The 23,875-nt window shown below is 49.3% G+C and overlaps 13 protein-coding genes across 13 annotated transcripts; 5 read left to right on the forward strand and 8 right to left on the reverse strand.

Annotated features, from left to right (window-relative positions):
* Nucleotides 1–163: 163 nt before the first annotated feature.
* SCP_0410290 (hypothetical protein) lies at nt 164–4,493 on the forward strand (the record flags this gene model as incomplete). Its single annotated transcript, XM_027757756.1, has 10 exons — nt 164–299; nt 356–430; nt 494–532; nt 596–712; nt 767–955; nt 1,015–1,068; nt 1,123–2,165; nt 2,224–2,724; nt 2,783–4,366; nt 4,428–4,493. The coding sequence occupies 10 exons, from the start codon at nt 164–166 to the stop codon at nt 4,491–4,493; spliced, it is 3,804 nt and encodes a 1,267-aa protein (XP_027613557.1).
* Nucleotides 4,494–5,293: 800 nt separating this feature from the next.
* On the forward strand, nt 5,294–5,598 carry SCP_0410300 (hypothetical protein; the record flags this gene model as incomplete). The annotated part of the gene is made up of 2 exons (XM_027757757.1): nt 5,294–5,473; nt 5,527–5,598. 2 exons carry the CDS (start codon nt 5,294–5,296, stop codon nt 5,596–5,598), a joined length of 252 nt encoding a protein of 83 aa, XP_027613558.1.
* Nucleotides 5,599–5,992: 394 nt separating this feature from the next.
* Nucleotides 5,993–7,041, reverse strand: SCP_0410310 (hypothetical protein; the record flags this gene model as incomplete). The annotated part of the gene is made up of 4 exons (XM_027757758.1): nt 5,993–6,435; nt 6,493–6,567; nt 6,620–6,812; nt 6,862–7,041. 4 exons carry the CDS (start codon nt 7,039–7,041, stop codon nt 5,993–5,995), a joined length of 891 nt encoding a protein of 296 aa, XP_027613559.1.
* A 1,847-nt stretch (nt 7,042–8,888) lies between these two features.
* Nucleotides 8,889–9,264, reverse strand: SCP_0410320 (hypothetical protein; the record flags this gene model as incomplete). The annotated part of the gene is made up of 2 exons (XM_027757759.1): nt 8,889–9,135; nt 9,188–9,264. 2 exons carry the CDS (start codon nt 9,262–9,264, stop codon nt 8,889–8,891), a joined length of 324 nt encoding a protein of 107 aa, XP_027613560.1.
* Nucleotides 9,265–9,565: 301 nt separating this feature from the next.
* Nucleotides 9,566–10,033, reverse strand: SCP_0410330 (hypothetical protein; the record flags this gene model as incomplete). Its single annotated transcript, XM_027757760.1, has 1 exon — nt 9,566–10,033. The coding sequence occupies one exon, from the start codon at nt 10,031–10,033 to the stop codon at nt 9,566–9,568; it is 468 nt and encodes a 155-aa protein (XP_027613561.1).
* Nucleotides 10,034–10,270: 237 nt separating this feature from the next.
* Nucleotides 10,271–11,387, reverse strand: SCP_0410340 (hypothetical protein; the record flags this gene model as incomplete). The annotated part of the gene is made up of 3 exons (XM_027757761.1): nt 10,271–10,664; nt 10,713–11,306; nt 11,368–11,387. The coding sequence occupies 3 exons, from the start codon at nt 11,385–11,387 to the stop codon at nt 10,271–10,273; spliced, it is 1,008 nt and encodes a 335-aa protein (XP_027613562.1).
* A 335-nt stretch (nt 11,388–11,722) lies between these two features.
* Nucleotides 11,723–12,324, reverse strand: SCP_0410350 (hypothetical protein; the record flags this gene model as incomplete). Its single annotated transcript, XM_027757762.1, has 3 exons — nt 11,723–11,791; nt 11,841–11,996; nt 12,049–12,324. 3 exons carry the CDS (start codon nt 12,322–12,324, stop codon nt 11,723–11,725), a joined length of 501 nt encoding a protein of 166 aa, XP_027613563.1.
* Nucleotides 12,325–12,351: 27 nt separating this feature from the next.
* On the reverse strand, nt 12,352–12,943 carry SCP_0410360 (hypothetical protein; the record flags this gene model as incomplete). The annotated part of the gene is made up of 3 exons (XM_027757763.1): nt 12,352–12,466; nt 12,520–12,706; nt 12,760–12,943. The coding sequence occupies 3 exons, from the start codon at nt 12,941–12,943 to the stop codon at nt 12,352–12,354; spliced, it is 486 nt and encodes a 161-aa protein (XP_027613564.1).
* A 2,151-nt stretch (nt 12,944–15,094) lies between these two features.
* On the forward strand, nt 15,095–17,711 carry SCP_0410370 (Putative sterigmatocystin biosynthesis monooxygenase; the record flags this gene model as incomplete). The annotated part of the gene is made up of 16 exons (XM_027757764.1): nt 15,095–15,252; nt 15,309–15,395; nt 15,455–15,485; nt 15,539–15,562; nt 15,613–16,008; nt 16,066–16,213; nt 16,273–16,358; nt 16,411–16,522; nt 16,577–16,653; nt 16,712–16,811; nt 16,858–17,150; nt 17,207–17,221; nt 17,272–17,347; nt 17,406–17,546; nt 17,603–17,644; nt 17,698–17,711. The coding sequence occupies 16 exons, from the start codon at nt 15,095–15,097 to the stop codon at nt 17,709–17,711; spliced, it is 1,800 nt and encodes a 599-aa protein (XP_027613565.1).
* A 679-nt stretch (nt 17,712–18,390) lies between these two features.
* SCP_0410380 (hypothetical protein) lies at nt 18,391–18,630 on the reverse strand (the record flags this gene model as incomplete). The annotated part of the gene is made up of 1 exon (XM_027757765.1): nt 18,391–18,630. One exon carries the CDS (start codon nt 18,628–18,630, stop codon nt 18,391–18,393), a length of 240 nt encoding a protein of 79 aa, XP_027613566.1.
* Nucleotides 18,631–19,305: 675 nt separating this feature from the next.
* SCP_0410390 (hypothetical protein) lies at nt 19,306–19,784 on the forward strand (the record flags this gene model as incomplete). Its single annotated transcript, XM_027757766.1, has 3 exons — nt 19,306–19,322; nt 19,381–19,708; nt 19,773–19,784. 3 exons carry the CDS (start codon nt 19,306–19,308, stop codon nt 19,782–19,784), a joined length of 357 nt encoding a protein of 118 aa, XP_027613567.1.
* A 658-nt stretch (nt 19,785–20,442) lies between these two features.
* Nucleotides 20,443–21,989, forward strand: SCP_0410400 (alpha/beta-hydrolase; the record flags this gene model as incomplete). The annotated part of the gene is made up of 8 exons (XM_027757767.1): nt 20,443–20,682; nt 20,739–20,880; nt 20,934–21,123; nt 21,188–21,346; nt 21,400–21,538; nt 21,594–21,706; nt 21,766–21,875; nt 21,931–21,989. 8 exons carry the CDS (start codon nt 20,443–20,445, stop codon nt 21,987–21,989), a joined length of 1,152 nt encoding a protein of 383 aa, XP_027613568.1.
* Nucleotides 21,990–22,341: 352 nt separating this feature from the next.
* Nucleotides 22,342–23,704, reverse strand: SCP_0410410 (hypothetical protein; the record flags this gene model as incomplete). Its single annotated transcript, XM_027757768.1, has 5 exons — nt 22,342–22,587; nt 22,644–22,701; nt 22,761–23,357; nt 23,413–23,528; nt 23,579–23,704. 5 exons carry the CDS (start codon nt 23,702–23,704, stop codon nt 22,342–22,344), a joined length of 1,143 nt encoding a protein of 380 aa, XP_027613569.1.
* Nucleotides 23,705–23,875: the final 171 nt, after the last annotated feature.

Here is a 23,875-nt window from a genome sequence, read left to right on the forward strand (position 1 = left end):
TACGGCCGGGCCTCAGACAGGAGACGCGGTCACCCCCAACTTGCTCTTGCTCGCGTCACGCTGGCGCTAACGACGCGCCTCTGCCCGCCCTCACTCTCGTTCTCAATTCGCCGATTCGACAACCTATCGTATTATTACGCTAAGCCACCTAAGTTACATCATTATGCATCCCAATGGTACCCAACTGAAGAAACGCGGACGTCCCAAAGGCTCGAAGAACAAGCCCGGTGCGAAGAACGTTGGTCGACCGCGGAAAGACAGCCAAGCACCGCGCCAGCGCAGCACACCGGGAACGTCAAGTAAGTCCGAGTGGTATGTGCCGCTAAGTTAATCTGATGAGTGCGCGCTTGAATAGCTGCACGTCAGATGTCTGCAGAGCCTCAAGATGACACCCAAAGCCTGCTCCAGCGCAAGCAACTGGAGATGTCAAGTAAGTTGCCGCATACTGCTGTATGCAGCATGCCTATTCTGATGTCTGCGCGGCTTTGAAAAGCCACATCTCAGACGACTGGATCGCTGCCTCTGGACGATGGTGAGTCCGGTGTCCTACCAGCCGTTTTGCCTTGATTCATTTGGGGTCTGACCCTTCTCACAGCTGTCTGTAATACTCGCAAAACAGCCACTCCTTCGAGCACTGTGCCCGCTACTCAACATCGAGCCTCCGGTCTGACATCCGAGGATGAGCAGAGCCAGCAGATGACACATGACATCGGTAGGTTGCTCCGGTCTTAGAACATTTCTAACGTTCTCATATATTCCCTCGCAGTTAGCCTAGAGGAAGACACATCCTCACCATGCATGGGAATTTCAAATGCCCCAGTGGAGAATGCACTGATGCGAACTGAGCCGCCACCGCGGACAGGGCTGCCGATGCAAACTGAGCTGCCGATGTTGACAGAGTCACCATCCGTCCAAGTTGCCGGAGCATTGGTGCAGTTGTCTGATACACGTTGGGGTCAGTCCATGTGCATTTTATTCTTTGACATGCTATTGACTGAATCACTACAGTTGCAGGCCGAGCTTCCGAAAATCGACCAGGTGTACAGCTGCCGCCTTACGATATGAGTGGTGTGTATTGATTGTGAGCTGGGTCCATTGAAGACCTGACATCATTGTATGCAGACATTGTCAACAACCCTCATGGCTCCGACCTCTCTGCAGGCCAGTTCGAATCATCCGGCATTAATGACATGGAACAGACTGAAGGAGATGAGATGGACGAGGAATTTCATCCTATCGGAGATGATGATAACGGAATTGAATCAGGGGAGCCATTGGATGGCGAAGGAAGACAGAGAGCCCAGTTGCGTTCAAGCATGCCTTTATGGCTTGCCAATGAGTACAATATCGTACGAGAAAAGCTCACCAAGGAAATCGACAAAACCGCTCTCAGTCGCACTATCAGTGGCCGACCAGATTGCTATATGCAACGGTCCTTCTATGAGACGGTCTCCAATCCCTATCTGCTGGCAAGCTCTTCTTTTCAGATAGATCCTGCTGTGTTCTACCAGCCTGTCTTCTTCATCTGGCTACCACACTGTCTTCTTGGGGATCGCATACCGTGCCCAGCCTGCCATAAGGCTGGACGACTCTCTCGTGATGGCAAGACGGTCTTCTTGCAGAAGCATGGCTGGGTGGATAAGCCACGTCGTGTTGTTGACATTGATCATTGTGAATATATCATTGGATACTGCTATCAATGTGGTAATCAGCCTCACTGTGGACGGACCTATCGCAGTTGGAGTCCAGCGATTCTGGATATACTTCCTAAGGCTCTGGCGGTGCAATTCACTTTCCGACTCACTTTCCATAGCGGGCTCACCGACAGGCTCGTATCATTGTTATGTGACTCATTTCGCTCCGGAATGGGTGCAGAGACATTCACAAAAACAATTCAGTCACTCCATTATCGCCGATATGATCAGCTGCATCTTCAATACCTGGAGATGATCAAGGATCGCAAGGATGGGAACCTGGGCATGTTCTTCACAAAGTGTACTCCCTTTAGTGCCTTCGGAGATCGGAATGGATATGCAGGTTTTGTTCCGAAGGCAGATTATTTCCGCCAATTCTACGACACTCTCATTGAATTCTGGGCCCCGGAGATGCAGCAGTGTATTGCTATGCTGTCTGCACGTGTGCTCTCAGTTGATCACAGTTTCAAAGTGAGCCTTTCTATGTTCTCAAGTCTCTGAGATAAGTATTGATTCAGTACATCTACAGGTTACAAAGCGCATGGCGCGGATCAATGGTACATCTGTGTTTAGTGCTCTTCATTCAACTGTGAATGAGTATGGCGAGATACGTGCTATGACTCTGACTCCGACAAAGGCACACGATCAGATCATGCCAATCCTTGCAACAATTCCCAAGTCACTGGTGCAATTTGGGCATACACTGACAGTGTGTATTTACACCGACAATGTTCATGCTGACAAACGGGAGTTGGAACAAGCATTCCCATCGCTGTTGGAGGGACTGACACCTGTTCCGGAGTACTCTAAACTCAAACCACTCACTATTCCTGATCATTGGTCAATTGTCCATCTGTCGACCGCTCATCAAATTAATGTGCGCTTGAACACTATCATGAATCACCGAACCACCACTAGCTCTGTTACTGCTGCGTTGGATATGGAATGGCCTGTTGATTTATCCACCGGCATACGTGGACCTGTCGCCATTATCCAGATTGCATATCATGACTGTATATATTTGATTAAGGTATGGAATTTATTCTAGTACATTTCTGATCTCTTGGTGACTTACCTGATTACTGTAGACACTGCCTTTCCTCCAGAATGGTCAGTTGCAGTTGCCACACTCCCTTCTTACATTTTTGTGCTCGCCTGCATACAAGAAAGTCGGTGTCAATATCTCTGCCGATTTCAAGAAGCTACAGGCCGACTGTGGATTTATCGCAAAAGATGCTGAGTTCAGCGGTCAGATTGAACTTGGTACAATGGCCGTCGAGCGAAATGCTGCGAAGCGCAAGAACACGAGCCTTGTTGATTTATCTGCCTCAATTTTGCGGTGTGCCTTGATCAAAGACCCCATGATTCGAGTCAGCACTCATTGGAGTGATTCTGAATTATCGCAGGAATTTGTCAATTATGCTGCTCTTGATGTTTTCGCCACCTGGGAGATCTTTCACCATCTGAATGGCATGGCTATCTCGCAACCTGTTACTGCAGAGTCACTGGGCGGAACAGCTGTCACACTTCACTCGACAGATGGGACACTGGTTGCATCAGGCATTGTAGCACTGGACCATCGACCAACCAATCTGCACGGAGTGACTGTTACTAACAGTCGGGTCATTGTTACCATTTCTAACATTCACGTTCCTGGCTATCTCCATCCGGCCTATCTGTGCCCGTCACACAAAGCAACCGCTATTTCCACCATGGGGACACCTCCCTTTTCGATTGTTGCATATGCCAAGCATCTTTGCACTTCTCCTTTAGAGCAGCACATTCTCGAGCATCCATGGGGTGAAACTCATCCGGAAGGTCAAGTGCTGGGATCTGACTTACCCGGGGCATCACAACAGTCAGGTTCACATTTTATCTCATCAGAGCATGTGTTCTCAGTGCAAGAGATGACAGCATATGTCCCTGAACCTGTTCTGGAGACCGGCCTTCTCACAGATCCAGAAGAGGAGAACTCGAGTGACACTGGCAGCCAGACGGTTGCAGAATCATTGCGCGATCCGAAGGCCGAAGCAACTCTATGCGAACTTCTACTTCAATTTGAAGATCTTGACTCTCCGAATCGAGAAGCCATTCGCTCACGTGTGCTTGGTGACATATGGCATTTACATGATCAATTTCCAATCTCGCAGCACCATGGATTGCGGCGGCCATTTGCACGAGCACTCAGTGCAGCTATGTTCATCCCGGATCTCAAGGATAAGGCCGCAGTCGAGGCAGTTCTGCGGGACCTGGGAATATCATACAACTCAAAAGTTCTGTTGCAGCCACAATGGGTACTGCAACGGATGAGACGCTATGTGCCGCCTCCTGAGATTTTGCTGCACCGTGTTACCGCAGTCATCAAAACATATGGCCCTCTAAAGGACTCCATGACAGGCCAGCCTTTGTTCAATGAGAAGGCATGGGAAGTTGTGAAGAATGTCCTCGAGAACATTCATCTCGGCTACTACTCTGATCCACTGAATGTCCAGCTGTACTACAAAGTTGGCATTGACAAGCGTGGGCTTGTCTTATATCGTTGTTGCCATGGTACGAATGATGTCGAAGGCGGTGTACATCAGAATCTTATCCGACGATTCTCCTCCTTCAATATTTCCCCACGGCATGCAGTCAATTCACTTCTCAACTATGCCGTCTCGCATAATATGCAGGTAAGCACACGTGGAATAATTTGTTGCCATCATGCTACATTTTGAGTCTCCTTCATTGCAGGTTGGCACATTGAATCGCTCCGGCCAAGAATATCTCGGACACTTTGATGTTCCTTTGAAGAACTGAGTTGTGCATCTCCTCGACCTGTTACTGGTTGATGATGTGTTTGATAAGGATGCACGAGGCTTGCGAGGAGGCTGAGTGAATGGAGGTGATTATGCGAGCACAGATGAGGTCTTTGGAATCATGTGTTTCGATGCAGCTGTCAATGTTCGCCTCAACATGGATTCTCCCAGCCCTCTATTTGCGAAGGAGCAGCGGCCCCGACATCTATATTTGAGCGAGCGCCAAGGTACTCGCATCGCTGTACTTCCACTGCATACACGAGAAGAGCGCGATTTATTCCGCCTTTTTGTAGATTCCTCACCTCTATTCCAGACTCCAGGACAGCCGGATTGGGTCAAATTTGCTGCAGAATGGTCCGGTCATGCAGATGGCAAAGCGAAATTTTAGAAGGTGTGTGCTTGCAACTACTAATGTTCTAAATCATCACTGAGCCTCACTAGCTTCCGGAGCACCTGAAGTCATACTACAAGACTTGGAGTAACCACTGCAACGAGAACAATTCGGTGACACTGAATGAGGCCTGCCAACGAATCCGCTTGCTCCTTCAGCCTCGTCAGCACGCGATAGCGCCATTGATACCAACAGCAACACCACAAACACTTGGCGATGTGCTCAATTCGACAGCTCCGAGCCATTTCGCAGCCGATGTGGAGATCAACCGGTGGACGGTGGGCAAATTGCTGGCCGAGCATCAAATTTTCCAAAGCGCGCTCCAGTATCGCTACAGCAACGATGCCGCAGCCACCGGTAGCGCACATCTGAACAACGAATCATCAAACTGTGGCATGAAAAGACCTGCCATGGCTGTTGACGATCTCACGGCAGACACCAGGCCGCCGAAACATGCAAGGGACTCCAAGGGGACTGCCAAATGGGTGCGACACTGTAAGCACTGCGGGAGTCCTGAATGCAAAGGCCGTTGGGGTGTTACGTACTGCTCCATCCTCATTGCGGAGAATGCAGCACGAAACTTGAATCAAGTGAGTATCCGATCAGTGTACACTTGGTGGTTGGCTTACCTTCAATTTCGTAGGTGCAAGACAATGAGCCAGGACCTTCGGCCAGTAGAGGATCTCAGACGGCGTTCGAGGAGATGCCACAGTGAATAGTCGTGAGGCGAGAAAACGGCGAGCGCAGGGTGCGCGACCGGCGACAGTCAACTTTGTCACGGTTGGGTCAAATTGCAGGTTAGGCCTGAAGCACACGGACATGCGCTGTGTATGGTGCTTGGTCGTTGACATTCCGAGTTCTGGTATATGTACAGTCTACTAATCTCTCCGCCCCGGCGAATTAATTTTAATTAATTTTCTTTCTTTTCGCGACCCTACCACTATAAGTAGACTGCCGCCGAGGGAGAGATAGGGCGTGGGAATCCTTGTCAGTGGCGGGCGTTATTGCATCAGCAGCGAGTACTTAGCGGGTTACTACGTATGGGTTACCACTCACTCGGCAGATCCTGTGACACCTGGCCCTCACATCTTATCTAGCTAAAATAGACCTCACTCATGCCCAACCACTCTAAGTGCCATGACACGGTTGTGACCCGACAGTTGCCCGAGAGTGATGCTATTGATTTGGGAGCAATAAGTCAAAGTCTGATACCCGACATTCACAGAGAGGGGCGGGGAGATGGTAATGAGACCGGTCTCATTGTTGGTGTCATCATCAGCATGCTCCTCCCCGTTGCGGTGAATGTCAAGAGCTGTCTGAAATTGCGCGTCACTCCATGCCTCATACTCCTTGTGGGAAAGCTTGTGGAACTGCGTCTCCCCAGATTCCCATGCACGGCAAAGAATCTCAATTTCAGAGCGAGACCTGACATCACTCGGTGAACAAAACTTCGTGAGTGGCCAGCCTTCGATAACAACTCCATATTTCTCCATTATCTTCTTGTCGAAATTGGTGTAGTACAGTCTGGTAGCACCGCCGTCTGTGACTTCACCTGTAACAGCAAATGTTAGTTGAAAATGGAGATGTAGTGCTGAAAGATACAACTTACGAAACTGGTCGTTGATCAATTTGGTGATGTGCGACTTGAGTTCCATCATCTGATCGTGAGAGTTGTTAATCAGGCCTGGTAATGCAATAAGCTCATAGCTCCCATAAGGTGTCATCAGATTTCGCACCTTGTATACTGCTAAGACAGTATGATTCCATCTGCATGGCAATATCGGTGAGTTGCATGTTTAGAACGACAGCGAAAAAGTCGGAAAGGCAGTTGCTCGTGAAGAAGACATGCAGCCAATTGAAATGGTCATTGCTAGATCTAATGGTGACCATGAGAACCTCCGTCCCAGTGCGCACATGTAAGGCCTCAATCTAAAAATAAAACTCAGAGGCTATTCCTTGAGTACAGCGAGAAACTCACCTGGTCCTGAATGCTCGTAAGGTTGCTGCGAACATCGTGGAATGCATTGATCGAGACATTTTGAACAGAAAGGACTTGCATCGCACGTTGTTCTTCCAGCTTCTTCAGCAGCAGATCTGTGAGTACAATCCGTTCATCATGAGACATAGCATCCCACTTCTCCTTGACAGATGGCGGCATATTATTTGACTTGTAGTGCAGTTGACCTTCTGGTAGTGCTATTCATTACAAAACTCTTTCAGTATCATGTTGACTAAGAGATACAAGCGGTCACTCACCTTTATTTAACTCTGTCAGTGTCGCACTGAGGTACACATTCCAATGGTTTGGAGCCCTTTTGGACTTGGAACTGCGTGCTTCCTGAATGATTTGACGGAGATACCAATTGACATCGTGGCCACCGAGTTGTATATACAGTTTCTTTGCGTCCTCTCGAAGTCACGTCTGAGCAGCTGCGAGAGCCTGACTCACAGTCTCGCATCACTCCTTGCGTGTCTTGGCTTGGGTAGCCCTCTCTGCAGGTGTCCGCTTGATGCCCTTATGTTTGGTGCGATAATGTCAGGGTGAACGTGCTAAGGCCGTGATCTTCTTGTGAGCCTTGGAGAGCAGGTGCTGCGGACTGAAATCATGATGAGAGGTCTTCTTTTTCGCCATGTGGGGCTTGACGTGGCAGGTGACAGTGGACCCACAGAACTCAATACCACTTCAACAAAAGCATGTGATGTGATTCTATTGGTCAATATTTCCAGAACATAGAACTGAGGATTGAAGAATACTAGAGCCTGTGCTGCAAGTGAAGCATAACCAGCATGTTAATCAATTTCAACCTCTGCCCAGTCATCTGATGATTGCATGATCAACCACATGAACTTCAATTCCAAAACTGCAGCACCCTCAGGAGCCAATCACATGATGAAATCATCACGGTTGTGACTCATGCAGTATGCATGGCAGATCCGCAACCGTGCTTCAACAGTGTAGCCAGAAGCCTGAAGGAATGCATCACCTAATGCTCCAACGGAAGGGATAGGCACTGCGCTGGATTCATTGTACAGCTGGAGAAGCATCCGTTGGATCCCTGACAGGTCACATAGAGACTGGTAGATATGCACCGGTGGTGGAGAAAGTGCCAAATTGTGCAGTGGTAACTCTGTAGATTGGGTGGAGAATTGACTATCGTCATGCACCGATGCGTCTTGATACAGAGCCTGGTGGTTATTGTTGCCGTGTGATAAAGATGTCGCAAGGCGTGAAGGGGTAGATGCAGTGGTAGATGCCACTCCAGCGCGTCCCTGAGTGCGAGATGACCATGAAACAGAAGCAGGTTCATCAGAAAAACCCCACTTTCTCTTACAGACTTATTTAGACTTTTGGGTCTGACAACCCTTATTTAAGGCCATAAGTGTTCAAATAAGTCGAATTTCAGACACTCAGAGAATATGCCTTAGGCCCTTTTTGTCCTTATGTCCTTAAATAAGGACCATAAGTCCATTTAAGTTATTTAAGTGCCCTTTTAAGGAAAAGTTGGGTTTTCCTGATGTTGTGAGGATGTAGAAATGCTGGCCGGTGCACCAGTGCGAACCGGAGTATGTGGTGACTGTGGCAGCTGCACAGGTATAGATGAACGGTCAGATGCCGAGGCATTGCCTGTCAATGAACGTGAGACCTGCTGTCACATTACACGAAGTCTGACAAAGAATACTTACAGTGCCTTGTCGTGAGATTCTGAAATGTATCAGCAAGTACAGCAACTTGAGGGTCTATGTATGTATTCCCCCTATCAGTATGGACCGACACAAATATCGGCAATACTACCACTCACCCGGATCACAGATATCATGTATGTCCCAAGATCCACCGCTTTTCGCATTCTTCTCACTTGTGTCCTTCGTCACCATATATGCCAGTGCTCTCGTGAAACTGTCTAGTTTCCAGAATATCGGTTTAACTACACCTTGGATTTGTGGTACTATATCGGAACTACAAGCCCTCCGTAAGTGATTGCTTACAGATTTCGCTCGAACTTACTAGTGCAGATATATCCCACTGGAGCTGCCATGAACCACACAGTAATATTCGTCGATGTCAGGTAAGATCTCCGCCATCAATGGGCTATTGGCCATTAAGTTGAGCATGGTGCATGAATCAGGATTGAGCTTCTTGAGAGGCTTGAGCAATTCATTGAATCGGTTGACATCATCTGCTTGGTTGCACGTATCACACTTCACGCTGATTGGGAGCGGGAACGTGTACTTGCTCCCGACCATGAAAGGCCTACATATTGTGAGTCGCACCATCGGTACCGTCCAAAATATCTCAGACTCACTCGGCATCTTTGACACCAGGATTTTTACCACCTAGAACAACGAACCAAGCTCCAGGGTCGTCATTTGTCGCCCACATTAATACGACAAAGACGGTGCAGAAGGAGTATGGCAGAGGATGAGTTGCACTCGCACGAGTTGTATTAGTGGCTGAAATAATTGATGCAACTTGGAGTGCATGATCAAGTGCGCGCGCGATCCAGTCCTTGCTCTCGGTGTTTTCAACTATGAGTCACAGCCATCTCCCTTAGATTCCTGACTACAATCTGTTTGCACAACAGGAAGAAAACATAAGAATATATATATTTTCAGTAGCTCTTTCGGAATGGTTAATGGAGTGTTTCATGCACGATAACAATGTCTCAATTCCAAAATACACACTACGACAATGCATGAAGTGGGAGATTTGCTACGTAGTCAACGATGCCACCAATATCACCAGCCAACTCATCATCTTCCCCAAGATCATCCAAGCCCTCACGATCATCGAGGGTGACCTCCTCAAGCTCATGTGCAAGTGACACATCCTCCAATGAAGGTTTATTGGAGGCCTCAGTAGCGGTGGAAGGCGTGGTCCCTGTACGAACACCAATGGCAGCTTCACCAGTGAAGCCCTCGAGACTGTAGATCTGGCGAATGCGAGCAAGGAGATGAACATTGATATGATGGTGACGAAGGCAGAAGTTGTCAACAGCACCATACAATGGGTTGCCGGTATACTCGAGTTGCAGTAGGACTACCTCGAAGGCGCAGTTTTCATCATGTATCGCAGTATGGAACCGGCAAACTTCAATGTTCAGACAGTCGAGTTCTTCACGAGCGCGTGCAATGCGCCGAGCCTGCTTCATTGCTTCTCGTACAATCGGGCGAGCCTATGGCTTCTTGCATATATCGTTGCGCGTGTCACGGAGTAGCTCCTCCAGAAAGCTGTAGTGCAAGACCTTGCTCTAGTCAAGAGTCAGACGTGGTGGATCCATCTTCATTGTAAGCACATTTTACTCATTAACCGCATTTCGGATCACCTTGCATCGGGTTTGCAGGGACTTCACCATGTGCATGCGGACGCGGTATGCTATGATGAAACCTCAGATTATGATAACTTCAGACAGGCTGAAATTACCTGTTTGCGTGAGGTTCAGGTTGTGCAGTTCGAAAAGGTGCTGCACCACGAGACGTTGTAGCTCATCAAGAGCACGACAGTATTCTCTGGTCTGGATGTAGCACATCGTCTCAATATACTGGGGCGACATCCTAACCCACTGGTCTGAGATGCCCATGCTAACTTCCATGGCAATAACCTCGTGCAAAACTTGCTGATGCCGTTCAGCAAGATGGCGCCGCTGAGTCTCGAGTTTGCAAGTCTGGGACAGCTCGTGGTCATAGATTTGATTCGTGGATGAGCGCGAGGGTGGTGGCATGAATTTATAGTCAGTTGGTGTGATCATCAAGAAATGGGATGTGGTGTTGGCATGGTGTACACTACAAAAAATGTCAGTTAATCACCATCACAGACAATGATTTGCTTACTCGAGCTTATGCAGCTCCTGGAGAAGCTGAACGTATGCAACTGCATGTACGTCCCATTCATCTTCTTTGCCTAACATTGCAAAGTACTCCGCTTCCTCCTGTTGCCACTTCTCAAGATCTGTGCATTGAATGTTGAGCGATGCGAGGGCTTCTGTGAGAGTGGCGGAGTCATTGTTGATGATGTCAAGGGCCTGTCGATAATTGTTGTACAAGAAGTTGCCAAGACTTGCATAGTGATCATCATCCCATTGCTTGAAGAACATGTCAATAAACATCTGCCTATGATACCGGCTCGCATATCGGATAATCGAGGCAAGCTGATTGGAGGAGCTGAGGATGTGTTCCATCATCTCAAGATCTTCGATGCCCATGCCTTCAATCACATTTGGATGGTTTTGTGTCTGGCAGGCGTGGTTGTGACTGTAGCCATGGAAAGCGTTCACGCACATGCAACACTGGAGGTGATGGAAGTCGGCGCCGAGGGAGCTCTTATGAATAGTACTGATGAAAGTGCACCCAATGTCGTAACCACCCATAGAGTGTGGCCCGAGAAGCTCGAGCACCTTCACCACCATCGCAAGTGGGTATTTAGCTCTGGGAAATGATTAGCGAGTGTGCTTGGGGTACAGCAATCAAAGAAAAGAAAAGTACATACAGCTCACCACTCTGAACCATGTCCGCCAGCCACAAGATAAGCCCATGATGGCATGCACTCGCAAAAATACCGGTTTCATCTTCTTCTTCTCCTCTGCAGCGGCTGATTTCCAATTTCGAGTGCAGTGGGTGATGGCCGGATTGCAATGTGCAGTGTCTGTCAGGTCACCTTCAAAGTCGTAAGCATTGCCTTCATCCACCTGAGGTAGGATTTGCGGTTCCACTTCTTGCGCAGTCTGATGGCGCTGAGACTTCACTTCATCAGCAAACCTGTCTACAAACTCCTGCGACAAGTAATAGTCGCTATCGTTGAATGTGCGGACATTGCCAATCTTACGTTCATCAACCTTCGCCAGTCACTTGAGGGAATTGTTGCCATCAAAACAATACATACAGCCGATCTTGAGCTCCGGTTCTCCCTCGAGCTTACAACAAGTGTCAGTACAAAGCATGCTATAGGAACAGAAGACTCACACTGTAGCAGCATGCAGGGCATGCATTAAGCACCCGCCAGTTGGGTGTATTGTGGCCAAGAGCAGATTGAACCCGCTTCTCAATCATACGCTGCATGGTCAGGTAGATATCGAAGGCATTGCTCAATGCAGAGCGATACCTTCTTCGATATGGCACCTAGAACACTCACATTAATGAATAACATATGAGAGAGAGATAAGGGATGTACTGCATAGTAATCACATATGACCTTTGCAAATGCTTCCACGCTGAACGATGCCTTCTGCAGGCACAAGCACCGGAAGAGCTCGAGAGTCTTGAAGGATATTGCCAGAGATGGTGTCACTGGTATGATCGCAAGATATCCACTTGCCGCAATGGCCAGCACAGCAGAGCGGCTGTCCTGTGTTCGCGTAATGACTGTTGAGGTCGCAAGGGAGCCTAGGTCTATGACCTCAATAGTGAAGCTGTAGTCTTCAACATCTTCAACCACAGTCGTGCACATGGTAGAAGTGATATCGGAGGGAGGGTATCACCATGCCAAGTATGTGTTGGTAAGATCGTCCATGAGGGGCACCCAGTTTGCCTGAAGATGCTCGAGTCTCTGTCGCCATGTTCGTGTATCTTTATACCACCATGATTTCCATCTGTTAGACAGTGTGAGCAGTAATAAAATGAGTTGAAGGACATAACAACGCACCGACTCGATACAATGTCATGCACTGCATGTACAAAGGATCCTTCTTCATCATCGGGCAGGGTCTCCCAGTCCATGGAATCATTCCCCTTGAAAATTGCTGGTTCTCCGATGTCTTCTGCAACTCCCTGAAGGTCGGAAGACTCCCCCCGGATTTCGGACAACAGTTGGAGGGACTCTCCACTCAATCCTAAGTGCAATAGTCAACCAAAAAAAACTTCGACCATGCCAAGTAACACCCACCTGCAGTAGCTATCTCCACAACCTCATTCATCTTCAGCCTACTCCTCGTTATCTCCTTCTGCTTCCAGATTTTTGAGACAACGCGCGAGGCCCGAGGTACAGCTGCCGAGGAACCACCGGGTGCAGGCACTGAGATCCTCACTGATCGGGAAGATCCCTTCGATGCTCTGGAGGCAGCAGGCATTCTGCCTCCTAGAAGATCATGGTCTCCAAGGGTTGTGAGCGTCGACTGAGCAGATGGACACTGGGTGCGGTGTTTGGGCGTCTAGGCACCTATGCAGCGCCAAGTGCCTTACCCTGCATTTCAACATGACCACGTGATACTTACAGAGAATACTAAGACACAGATATTACTGTAGCTTAGACCGCTCTCTGATAGCAATAGAATAGATATGACTACTTATTGGTATAGAAAGAATAAACAACAGAAAGCTACGAAGAAACGGAGGGAAATAGACAAACGCGCTATCAGCGACGGTGAGCATAAAGGGGCGCACGTCGGGAAGGAGTCGTGGAAAAGGGCAGGCGGCCAGGCAGGGCCGAAGCTAGGGCACTGCCAGTCTGGGCCAGTGGCATCGTGATCAGCGATGCTGACGTTATCTTGGAGATCGTGGGCGGTGGCGACGAGATAAGCACTTGTATTATATTCGGAAAAGCCAACATTATTGATCACACTATTGCCAACTGTAGCTGTGACGGCTATCCAGGCTTACAGTGCTTTGCACATGAAACTGCATTCCCGATTTCGTAAAAGTTGTTTGTTCCAGCCAAATATGTGACAAACCCTAACCTATTCGAACTGCCAGTGTACTAAGTTGCCTCCTCAACCGCTCACCGCTAGCATCCCTTTGGCAATGTACCTCACAGTACTATTTGAATCTGACATTTACCTAGAGTTCCCGAGCTCGTGTATATGAGGACTATAGCTGTCGAACAACAGAGAAATCCCTACTGACCCTCTGCCCGATCTTTAGTTGATCTTGAAAACATGACTATCATGGGCCTCGGTCTCTGCATGCAGCTATGCAATTCTGGACCTCTCTGTTTGAGGTCGGACATGACCAAACAACATACTGCACATGGACCTGGGAGCAATGTATAAAGGTGGAAGAAGTCAGGTCTTTCTGTAGTGCTTGGTTGTTATTTGTTGCACCCATAGCCCTAGTACATACCATAAAAATGTCCAATTCAAACACTAGCTCATCTCGAGCCATTCCTGGGCACAGTCTTCACAGCCGGTCTACCTCCCCATGTGCAGTGCCATGATGGACAATGCAATCCTGGCGAAGGGAATTCAAAAAATATAATTTTGGTGTGACATGCTGTGACTATTTGGCTACAACAAACAACTTTTACAGAATCGAGAACGCAGTTTCATGTGCAAAGCACTGTATAAGCCCGGCAATCACGGGGGTGTATGCCGGGCTTATTAGCTAGATAAGATGTGAGGTCCAGGTGTCCTGTGAGTCGGCAGCCCTCATACGCCCCATATAAGGAAAAAATCCAGGGTAGGTGCGCATCTTCTCAGGTCAAATTCCCGCCGCTGAGAACATTTGACCCGAATCCTCCCTATACATGGGAAAACTGCCGACTTACAGGGTGGTAACCCATAGTATTGCCCCCGGACCCTCAAAGGCGGCCTGCTACAGATCAGGCGTTCACCGAAGCTGTGGTGAATCTCCGGACATGGGATCACCTCCGGAGCCCGTTGGAGGCATCTTACGTATCTGAGCTATGTCATAGCGCAGCTAAGTAATATTATTATTACTCGTTTTCCTCATTTTCCCCAAACGTCTGGATCCTAAAATACCAGATAGGGATCGACTGTCATCCACTTCCGTATATGTTCAAGCAACGAAGACTATGATCCTAGGGCCTCAAAAATCCCAAAATTCGTCCAGACGAGGAAACGAGGAATATTAGCCGACTACGCTATGACACTAGCTCAGGTACGTAAGATGCACCTCCTCAGCCACAACGAAGAGAAAGCAAGTAACGCAGTAGTACGTAGCCACGGCGAAGAATAAGTATTTGTGTAACGGCTCAACCAATGCGATCAACAGGAAGTCCGGTAGAAGCGTGTCCAATTGCTTCATTTGTACATGAAAACTACCGAATCACTCTTGTGAGTAGCTTGGTGTGGTCATCAGACGTCTCAACCTCGTTCTTATGCGATTCACGGATAGCTTCGATTATGATTGTCCCTCCCACACCGACTGAGTTCCTGCGTGGTTTGCGGACGCCGCGCACATGACGTTGCGAGGACCGGTGGCTTTTATACGAGGCTGGGGTCTGTTCACAACCTGCCCTCCCCAGAGAACTCCACTGCGCAAATATGGGTGACTTTGATAGTGCTACAGATTCTCCTCAAATCCCCAACGTATCTCAGGAAGAGCCTACGTTTAAGTTAGGAACTTTCTCGATAGATGAGTACAGACCTATCAAAGTTGTGGTCATCGGTGCGGGCTTCAGTGGGATCGCTGCGGGAATAAGGTACATCGTCATTCGCGCCCTTGGGTATTTACCTGCATATTGACTCTGAGGAGTAGATTTCCGCAAAGGGTCCAGAATCTTGATCTCACTATCTACGACAAGAATGCTGGAATAGGTGGGACGTGGTTCAGCAACAAGTATCCGTAAGCACCTGCGTCTATTACCGTGTTTCCTCTCTCGTTAAGAATGAGACATTATGAAGCGGGCTTGCGTGCGACATTCCTGCTCACTGCGTGAGTTTGCACACGCTGCTGTGATTCGCTCGTTCGCTGACATGTATCCGAAGTACCAATATACCTTTGAAGAGAAAGTGAGTGTGGCATACATCCGTATCAAGTGGTTTGTCATGAAGTCTATTAGACGGATTGGTCGAGTTTCTATGCTGCTGGTCCGGAAATCCGTTCCTATCTGGAGGGCGTCGTGGACAAGTACAAACTGATGCGTTACATCAAACTGCGGCACCAAGTCGTCCATGCACAGTATGATGAGCCGAGCGGGAAGTGGTACCTGCGTATTCGCAGACCCGTGCTGCCGTGCACGAACTCGGACGAGGAACAATTCGAGGAGTTCGAGGATGTGGCCGACTTCCTGTTTACAGGTATTGGTATACTTAGTAGGTGGACTTGGCCCGACATCGAAGGCTTGAAAGACTTCAAGGGGAAGTTGTTCCATAGTGCGGACTTTGAGGTAGGGAATCAGACATGGCAAGAAGCAGCGGAGGGTTGGAAGGACAAGAAGGTTGGCGTAATTGGAGTTGTGAGTCGCCGCGAATTTTCTGCAAGTGCTTATTGTGACCCATAGACCTTCCAATAGGGCTCCAGTGCGATTCAGATTGTGCCAGCTATCCAACCGATGGTCGCTAAGCTGTCAAACTATGTTCGTGGCAAGACTTGGCTCGCGACATCGTGTTCCGGAGCAAAGTTTGCAGAATTGTTGAAGCGGGACCCGACTGCAGAAAATTGTACGTTCCGAGATATTTAGGATGGGTGCAGCCCACTGAACGACGAGCCCCTTTATCAGATACATTCAGTGAAGATGATAAAAAGACGTTCAAGAATCCGGTCTATTATAAGCAATTCAGGCATGAACTCGAGTCGGATGTCAACGTGCGTGAATTCATTCTGTCACGTTTATTGCCGTTCGACTGATGAGACATAGTCAACTCATTCGTCGATTCTCAAAGGATCTGAGGGTCAGCTGGCCGCCCGCACCATTTTTGCTGACAATATGAGAAAGAAATTAGTGAAGAAGCCATGGATTGCGGATCATTGTAAGGGGAAATTGCTGTCCGTTCGTTTGTATCATCTAAATTTCACTATTCTAGTAATCCCGAACTTCTCGGTGGCCTGTCGACGACTGACGCCTGGTCCTGGCTATCTGGAAGCTTTGTCGCAGGACAACGTAAGTTTTGTCGTTTCACCTCTGTGCCTCCATGGTTCTGATCTTCCTGTCTTTGCAGGTTGACTTTGTCACGACGCACATCAAGCAAATCACGCCGACTGGAATCGAGACCGTCGATGGTAAACACAATGATCTGGACATCATCATATGTGCCACTGGTATGTGCTTCGCCTCGCGAGAGCAACCGCTGTTGACTTTTTTCAGGATATGACCCGAGCTTTCAACTCGAATTTCCTATCATCGGACGAGACGGCATGGATATTCGTGATAAATGGAGTCCCCATCCCGTGACATACTTGGCTGTCTGCGTTGACGGATTTCCGAACTGGTTCTTTTCCTTGGGACCTAATTCAGGCGTGGGGGCTGGATCGCTACTCGTGATAATTGAACGTCAGGTCGAGTATGCAGTTGAGGTGGTGAAGAAACTGCAGAGAGAATGGCTGAAGAGCATCGAAGTCAAGAGAGAAGCTCTGGAAGACTTCGATGAGTATCTCGAGGTGACTTGGAAGGCAGATTCCGTGCAGAGATCTTGCTGATGTCGTACATCTCGTAGCATTACTTCCCTAAGGTATGTCACCCTTGTGGTTTCCGCTGCTGTCCTGACCAGCATCGGACAAGACTGTTTATAGCGATAAGTGCCGCTCATGGTACAAGTTGGGCCAAGAAGATGGGCGTGTTGTTGGTTTATACCCTGGCTCGTACACTGCATCTGCTCGACCGCCAGCTTGCTCACCTTATGTTGTGTCCTGCAGGATCTACCCTGCATGCAGTACTCGCCATTAAGTATCCGCGCTGGGAAGATTACACATATGAGCCTGTCAATGGCATCAAGAACCGACTGTACTGGCTGGGCGATGGTCAGACTCACAACGAGAAGACCATGACAGGCGATAGTGGGTACCTACTGACTCACCTTATCACTTGCAGTTTGACATTTTTTGTCCTGCAGTGGCATGGTACTTGAATGACGACGAGGTTGACATTCCTCCAGGTATGTATCCTATATCTGATGGTGCTAATTCACTGACGAGGGTGCATCTTTAGTCCCCGAGGATTGAGCGTCACGTTCAAATTCGGGATGTCGAGGGCATTCCTGCAATTCGTTGTCACACGTAACCTGAGTAGAGACACTGCTGTAATTGTAAATCGACGTCGGAACGTTAACGAAGACGCCTGGTATCGTTCTGCATACACTGCAGCGTCGCGCATACCTTGCAGTCTCGCCACATTCACGACAGCGACCTGTGGTGGGAGTATAGAAACTAAGTGCAGATGAACCGACTGCATACTTCAAATGCCTAATTCATCTCTGACATTGACAACTGAACAAAACCAGTGCCGCCACCGCGCAAACAACCCACGCATCGCGTACACTTCGCAGTCTGCTTACATTCGCGAAAGCGACTTCCAGTCCGGGTGCAAAGAATAACGGAGACGAATGTCCAGTCAGAGATCGGTCACGGCGCGAACAACCCAAGTCGAATTTGAGGGCCTTCCCTCATTTCGCTGTCACATGGAACTACGTACAGTATAGGACCGGTCACCGATACACCCCTACATTTTAATGTGGAATACTTGTTGGGAGTTGGCGCTGCGTCCGTATGCCCGGTTTCGATTCCAGTGAGCGCGTCATCCGGCCAGTTTCTAATTCGCAGTAAGCCTGGCATAGTCCATTCGCATACAATACTGTACATGGTCATGAAGATGATAGGATAGTAACAAGGTATTTTCCGCAAACTAGATAAACTCCTCGATCTCTGGCACTCGCACCTTGGTTTCAATTTCAGGTCCAATATTGAGGAGGTTGACGGTGAGAATCTCGAATGCTGTACGACAAAGCCTCCAATCATCAGTATAGATTGCTTTGCCTTCGTTGTTGACCTTCCAGCGGTAGATGTTGCATTCCAGGAGTACAAGGTCATTTTTGCCTATAGTTTGGACTGACCAATCCTCTCTTTTACCACTGAAGCGTTTCATGGCGTCGAACTGACTCGAACGAGGTCATGAATTCGGCCAATCTGAAGGACTTTGGTTAGTGAATGAAGCTGCAGGTCACTTGCTTGTTTGACACCCATTTTGAAAGACTTTTCCATCAGCTTGCCGCCAGTGTAACTCGGGTTAAACCACAACACTTTCCTTCTACGGTACTACATTGAGTATATGAGTCACCACTCCACCCCGGTGACCACGGAGTAGATGCCGTATCCGGCAACAGTTGCCAATATCGCGCTCGGCGCTGCTGCCGCCTCTGCGTGCCTGCGTGTTCGCGCGTTGTCGCTGTGTCGCGTTTTGGCTGCCTCCGTGCTATAACGTCTGGAATCGAGACTAAGCACGCCCACCGGTCGAGCACCAATTAATGACCCCAGTAATTCTCAGTATTCTCTTGTCACATCTTTTCCTAACACATATTTTAGCTGAGGTACTTAAATACTTGCCCCGAACTCCCGGCGAACACGCCTCCGCACCTAATTGTATCGAGTGCCTAGTTGGACGAGGAAACGGACAGGAAGAACTTGCGAGCCGCAGATGCCATCGCGACTCTGCTATACAACTGGAAACCCGAAGCACTCAATGCTTTCATGGATCTCAACCGCGCAAAGTTTGAGTTCTCTCATCAGCAGCGGAACTTCAACACGTTGGTCATCGCGCGGCATGGACAGGGTATCATGGTGCGCTTTTGTATTCTCGTAACAAATTTCACTATACAGAAAGTTAATATTAGCACAGTTCGGTTACTTGGATAAATACCGATTGGGAAGCGCAGATGCTTTACACCATGAGTGTGACGGGCAAATGGATCCCGCTGTCTGGCATGATGAAGGACTGTTCGTCAACGAAAGCACAGATCGGAGAGGATTTTGTTCTCGAGTTCGCTAAGTCTATCCTCTACTGGAAAAAGTGGGAAGAACACAAAAATTTAGAGATGGAGGTGTCGTGGACGAAATTACCCGGTGAAGAGGGATATAACGACGGTCACAAGGCGTGGCAAGACTTGTACGGATTGCCTGAGGATTGTAAAAATATGACAGACGAGCAAATCACGGAGGCAAAGAGGGTAAGTTTTTATTTCTGGCAGAAAATCTAGGCAGTCAATTAATAAGTATACAAACGATCCGAAGGGCTCCAGATAGCATGATCACGTTCTGAAGGCTGCGATCAGCTAGCTGAGGATTACTGCACTACCGCATGATTTCTCTCATTTCCGAATGCTCTTGTGTAGTAGAGAACAAGGCCTGTAGATGGCACGCTTGCACTACTTCCCCTCAAACAACAGGGGGAACTCTCCTGTCTATTGATGCTTTTTGAAGATTTACTGAGTACCTGCTTCATGGCTCGTCTTCTTCTACTTCATGTATCTTTTCCATGCGGACAAGAACGGTGTGCACGAACTTCATTATGTCCGGAATGTTGGCGGTGAGTATTTTGTCACATGCCAGGGCGGGAATTGCCATAAAAAGGATGCGGGGTAAAGTCCGCGGCGCTACCCCGGATTCTTCGGGCATGATTAACCGGCCCATCCCACCTGCATAAATGCCGCTACAGCTGGCTGCAGACAACTTGCATAACCACTGCATACCGATGAGCACGTTCTCTTTTCCACGACCGGCGATTATACCGCCTTACAAACGTCTATGTAACCCCAGGCCGCTACTCCCTCTGTCCCCGCCCCCGCCATGGCAAGGCCCAAAACCTTCTCTGCCTTCACCCAGCCGGAAGTCTCTGTTGGACGACTCATTCGTGCTTTCCACTCACCTTATACCGGGAGCGTACCCCAGAAGTACGCCTGATATGCCGCCGCCAACGCTGCCGAAGTGGTCGCCGGACAGGGAAGTGTGGAAAGCCTCTACCAAGATAACCGCAGAGGAAATGTTGGTGACCAGAGAGAAGTATCGTAAGGGCGAGCTCGAGAGGGGAACCAGCAAGAAACTCCTCTGGGTCTGCGTGAATCGCTACGTAAGGAAGGGCCTGAAATCGGACAGCAACGGCGTTACTCTCTTCTTCGCGCACGCAAACGGGTTTCCCAAGGAGGTATGTGACATCCTCTAGACAGTGAGAATGTTTCTGTAACTTGCCGTGCCCTGCAGATTTGGGAGCCTGCACTCCAGCACCTGGTTGCCGCCGGCCAGGTGCCGGGCACGACATACACCATAGACGAGATCTGGACATGGGAGGCAGTCAACCACGGCGACTCCGCGCTCGTGAACGGAGAGAATCTTGGCTGGGCGTGTACGAAACCTCAACCTCTTGTGATACGTGACTGCATATTCATCAGAGAGCAGACGATTGGCAGGACAATACACGGGACATACTGCAGTTCATGCTGAGCTACCTACCGTCCTCCGCATCTCCTTCCGCATTGCCGATTCACCTTGAGCGCCTGCCGGATCATGTCTCTGACGTCCGGAAGGTACATGGGTTCGACGAGAGGACCATGGTCGTCGTTGGCCATTCACTCGGCGGGTGCACAACGTGCGTATTTGCAACCCATGTCATTATCTTATGGGATTTAGTTTGATGGATCATCATCTTACAGGTCTTTGGCTGCCCTCAACTGTCCACGATTATTCTCTTCTCTTGTGCTGATAGATCCCGTAATATTTGATCCCTCTCCTTCCGATTTCAAAATAGAGACTCAGAGAATATCGAATACCGTATTGGGTACCCTTCAGCGTAGAGACAGATGGCCGTCTCGGTACGGCCCATATCTCCGCTCACACACACTTTGCAACACTGAGCCCCTTGCAGGCAAGACGCGCGCGAGAAGTTCGCCGCAGTTCCATTTTTCGCAGCGTGGGACCCCGCCGTGCTCGACATGTACGTCGAGAGCGGACTGCGCGACGATCCTGCCACCGGCGATGTGGTGCTGAAGATGCCTAGCATCCAGGTACAGATACATTTCTCCACGATCCCGATGACTCTTACGGAGTTGGACGCCACAGGAAGCAGTTGTATTCAACGACATCTCCACCGGATTCGAAGTCTGGGACGTCCTGGACGAACTGGACGAGCGCGTCGAGCTGCGATTCCTATTCCCGGACAAGCTCCCTCCCATGTCAGTCTCCACTCTCCTTCAGGTCACATAACCTTGATTGACGTGGTTTTCTCTGCCAGCACTTTTCAGATGAGGGAACGTTTGACATGGCGACGCCCCACGAACTCCTCGAACATCATCTTCAGGAACGCGGGACATCTTATTGCTCAGGAAATCCCCGCGGAAATGGGTGCGTCGCGCTTGCGCTTCCGTATGCAAACAGCTCACTGTGTCGATGTGTTCAGCGCAGGATCTGCACAATTTCTTGCAGCGCAAGTACGGTGCGGAGTTGGCTAAGCTCTAACCGGGTGACGTTCGGGGGGCTGCGTATTTACAGATAGAATCTCGACGGAAGTCCCTGATGGATAACTAAGTACCTTCGTTCTCACTTATAGAATTTGACTACGGAGATTTGTAAGTATCTTATGGATTCGCTCGACATACTTGGAGCATCTCACAGTGGATACGTAGGTCGCGAGCAAGCCTAACAGTGCAGTTATCATTGATACAATAACAATTAATCTGGTGCGTACACGAAATGAACACGTAGATACAGCGGCGGCAGGGATACAAGAGAACGACGAATACAGGTACAGCTCCATAGCATCATGACAAGTCGTCACGGCATCGTCAAAAGTCCCAATCGACTTCATCCCTCACAAGAATATCCCTGCCAAAATCCCAAGCAAAACGGCTACAGCGCCAGCGCCGCGGCCCACCGTCAGCACACCCTCCGCGCTATTCTTCGCAGCAGCCTGCGTCCCATTGAGCTGGATGGCTTTCGTCTGGAACGCGTCAAAGTCGTCTGAACCGGACGCGTCCGCGTTGACGGAGAACACCATGCCCGCGCCGCAGTGGCTCATAGGGTTCGTCTGTTTGCAGAACGCCCATATGGGTGCGGTCTGAAGAAAGAAAGAACGTGAGCAACATAGCTGCTCAGCGGTGAAGTTGAACGCACGTTGTTGATCTGGATAGTGAATGTTGGGTAGGCGGTGGTGTTGTCGCTCACCGGCATGCTAACGTGCGAAATTGAGTCAGAAAGTATCCATCTGCAAGACAAGCAGCTGACACGTACAATCCTGAGTCAAATCCAACCTCCCCGTTCGTGCTCGACTCCGTAAGGCTGACACATGGGCTTGCGAGGCTGCTCTGCGTGACGCTGTGGTTCGTTTGCATGAACCGAAAAGTGACTGTGTCGCCGGCATCCGCAGTGATGTTCGATGGGTTGAAGAACAGTCGGTTCGTGCCACCGACGACGACAGTGTGGTCCGCGGAGGTCGCGGACGCAGGGGAGGCGGAGCTGCTTGCCGAAGAGGACGTCGCTGAAGGAGGCACAGTCACGGTTGCGGTTACGGTCACGACGCTGGGCGAAGCAGAACCAGAAGAGGCAACGGACGACGATGATCCCTGTGCAGAACTAACACCCGATGCTGAAGCCGACGAAGAAGCCGATGGTGAGGCAGAGGAGGAAACCGAAGCATTAACAGCCGAGCCGTTGGCGCCCGCCTGGAACGCGTCGAACTGTGACTGATTTCCAGGGTTGATGGCAAAGACCATGCCTTGCTGACAGTGGTTCGCCTGCCGACAGAAGATCCAGACCGGATTAGTATCTTGTACGGTGTACTCAGCCTCGGGGAATGGTCCCGCCGTGTTGTTGTCTGCCACAGGAACACTGAGAAGGATTATATGAGCTGAGTGCATTCGCAAACCAGAAGATAGATACTCACAAGCCAGAGTCAAATCCACCTTCTGCGAGCGAACATGGACTGTCGAAGGAAGATTCGGAGACAGTGTGATTCTCCTGTCTGAATGAGAAAAAAACCTGGTCCCCAGGGTTCGCTGTCTACAACTATGTTCAGGCCCACAAAACCATCAACATGAAGTTGCACTCACCACGAACTCGGGATCGAACTTCAGAACGCCAGGACCACCTACAGTAACTGAAAAGTTGTTGCCACGAGCCACTCGTATAGAAGCAAGCGAAAGGAGAGTCGAGAGAGTGAGCCGTTTGAAAAACATTGCAGTGGTCAGATTATAGAATGCGTCAGTCCAAGCTTTGGAGAATGATCTTTCAAAGCGCCAGGCTTCAGTCGACGAAATGCCGGAAAACTAGAATGTCGAGAGGCCGTAAGCTACGTCTAGGGGAGATTAGGGTGGACGTTGAGTAAGATGAGCGGACAGAGTTCATCG

Source organism: Sparassis crispa (assembly GCF_003851025.1).
Source record: "Sparassis crispa DNA, contig_000003F, whole genome shotgun sequence".
Taxonomy (NCBI): domain Eukaryota; kingdom Fungi; phylum Basidiomycota; class Agaricomycetes; order Polyporales; family Sparassidaceae; genus Sparassis; species Sparassis crispa.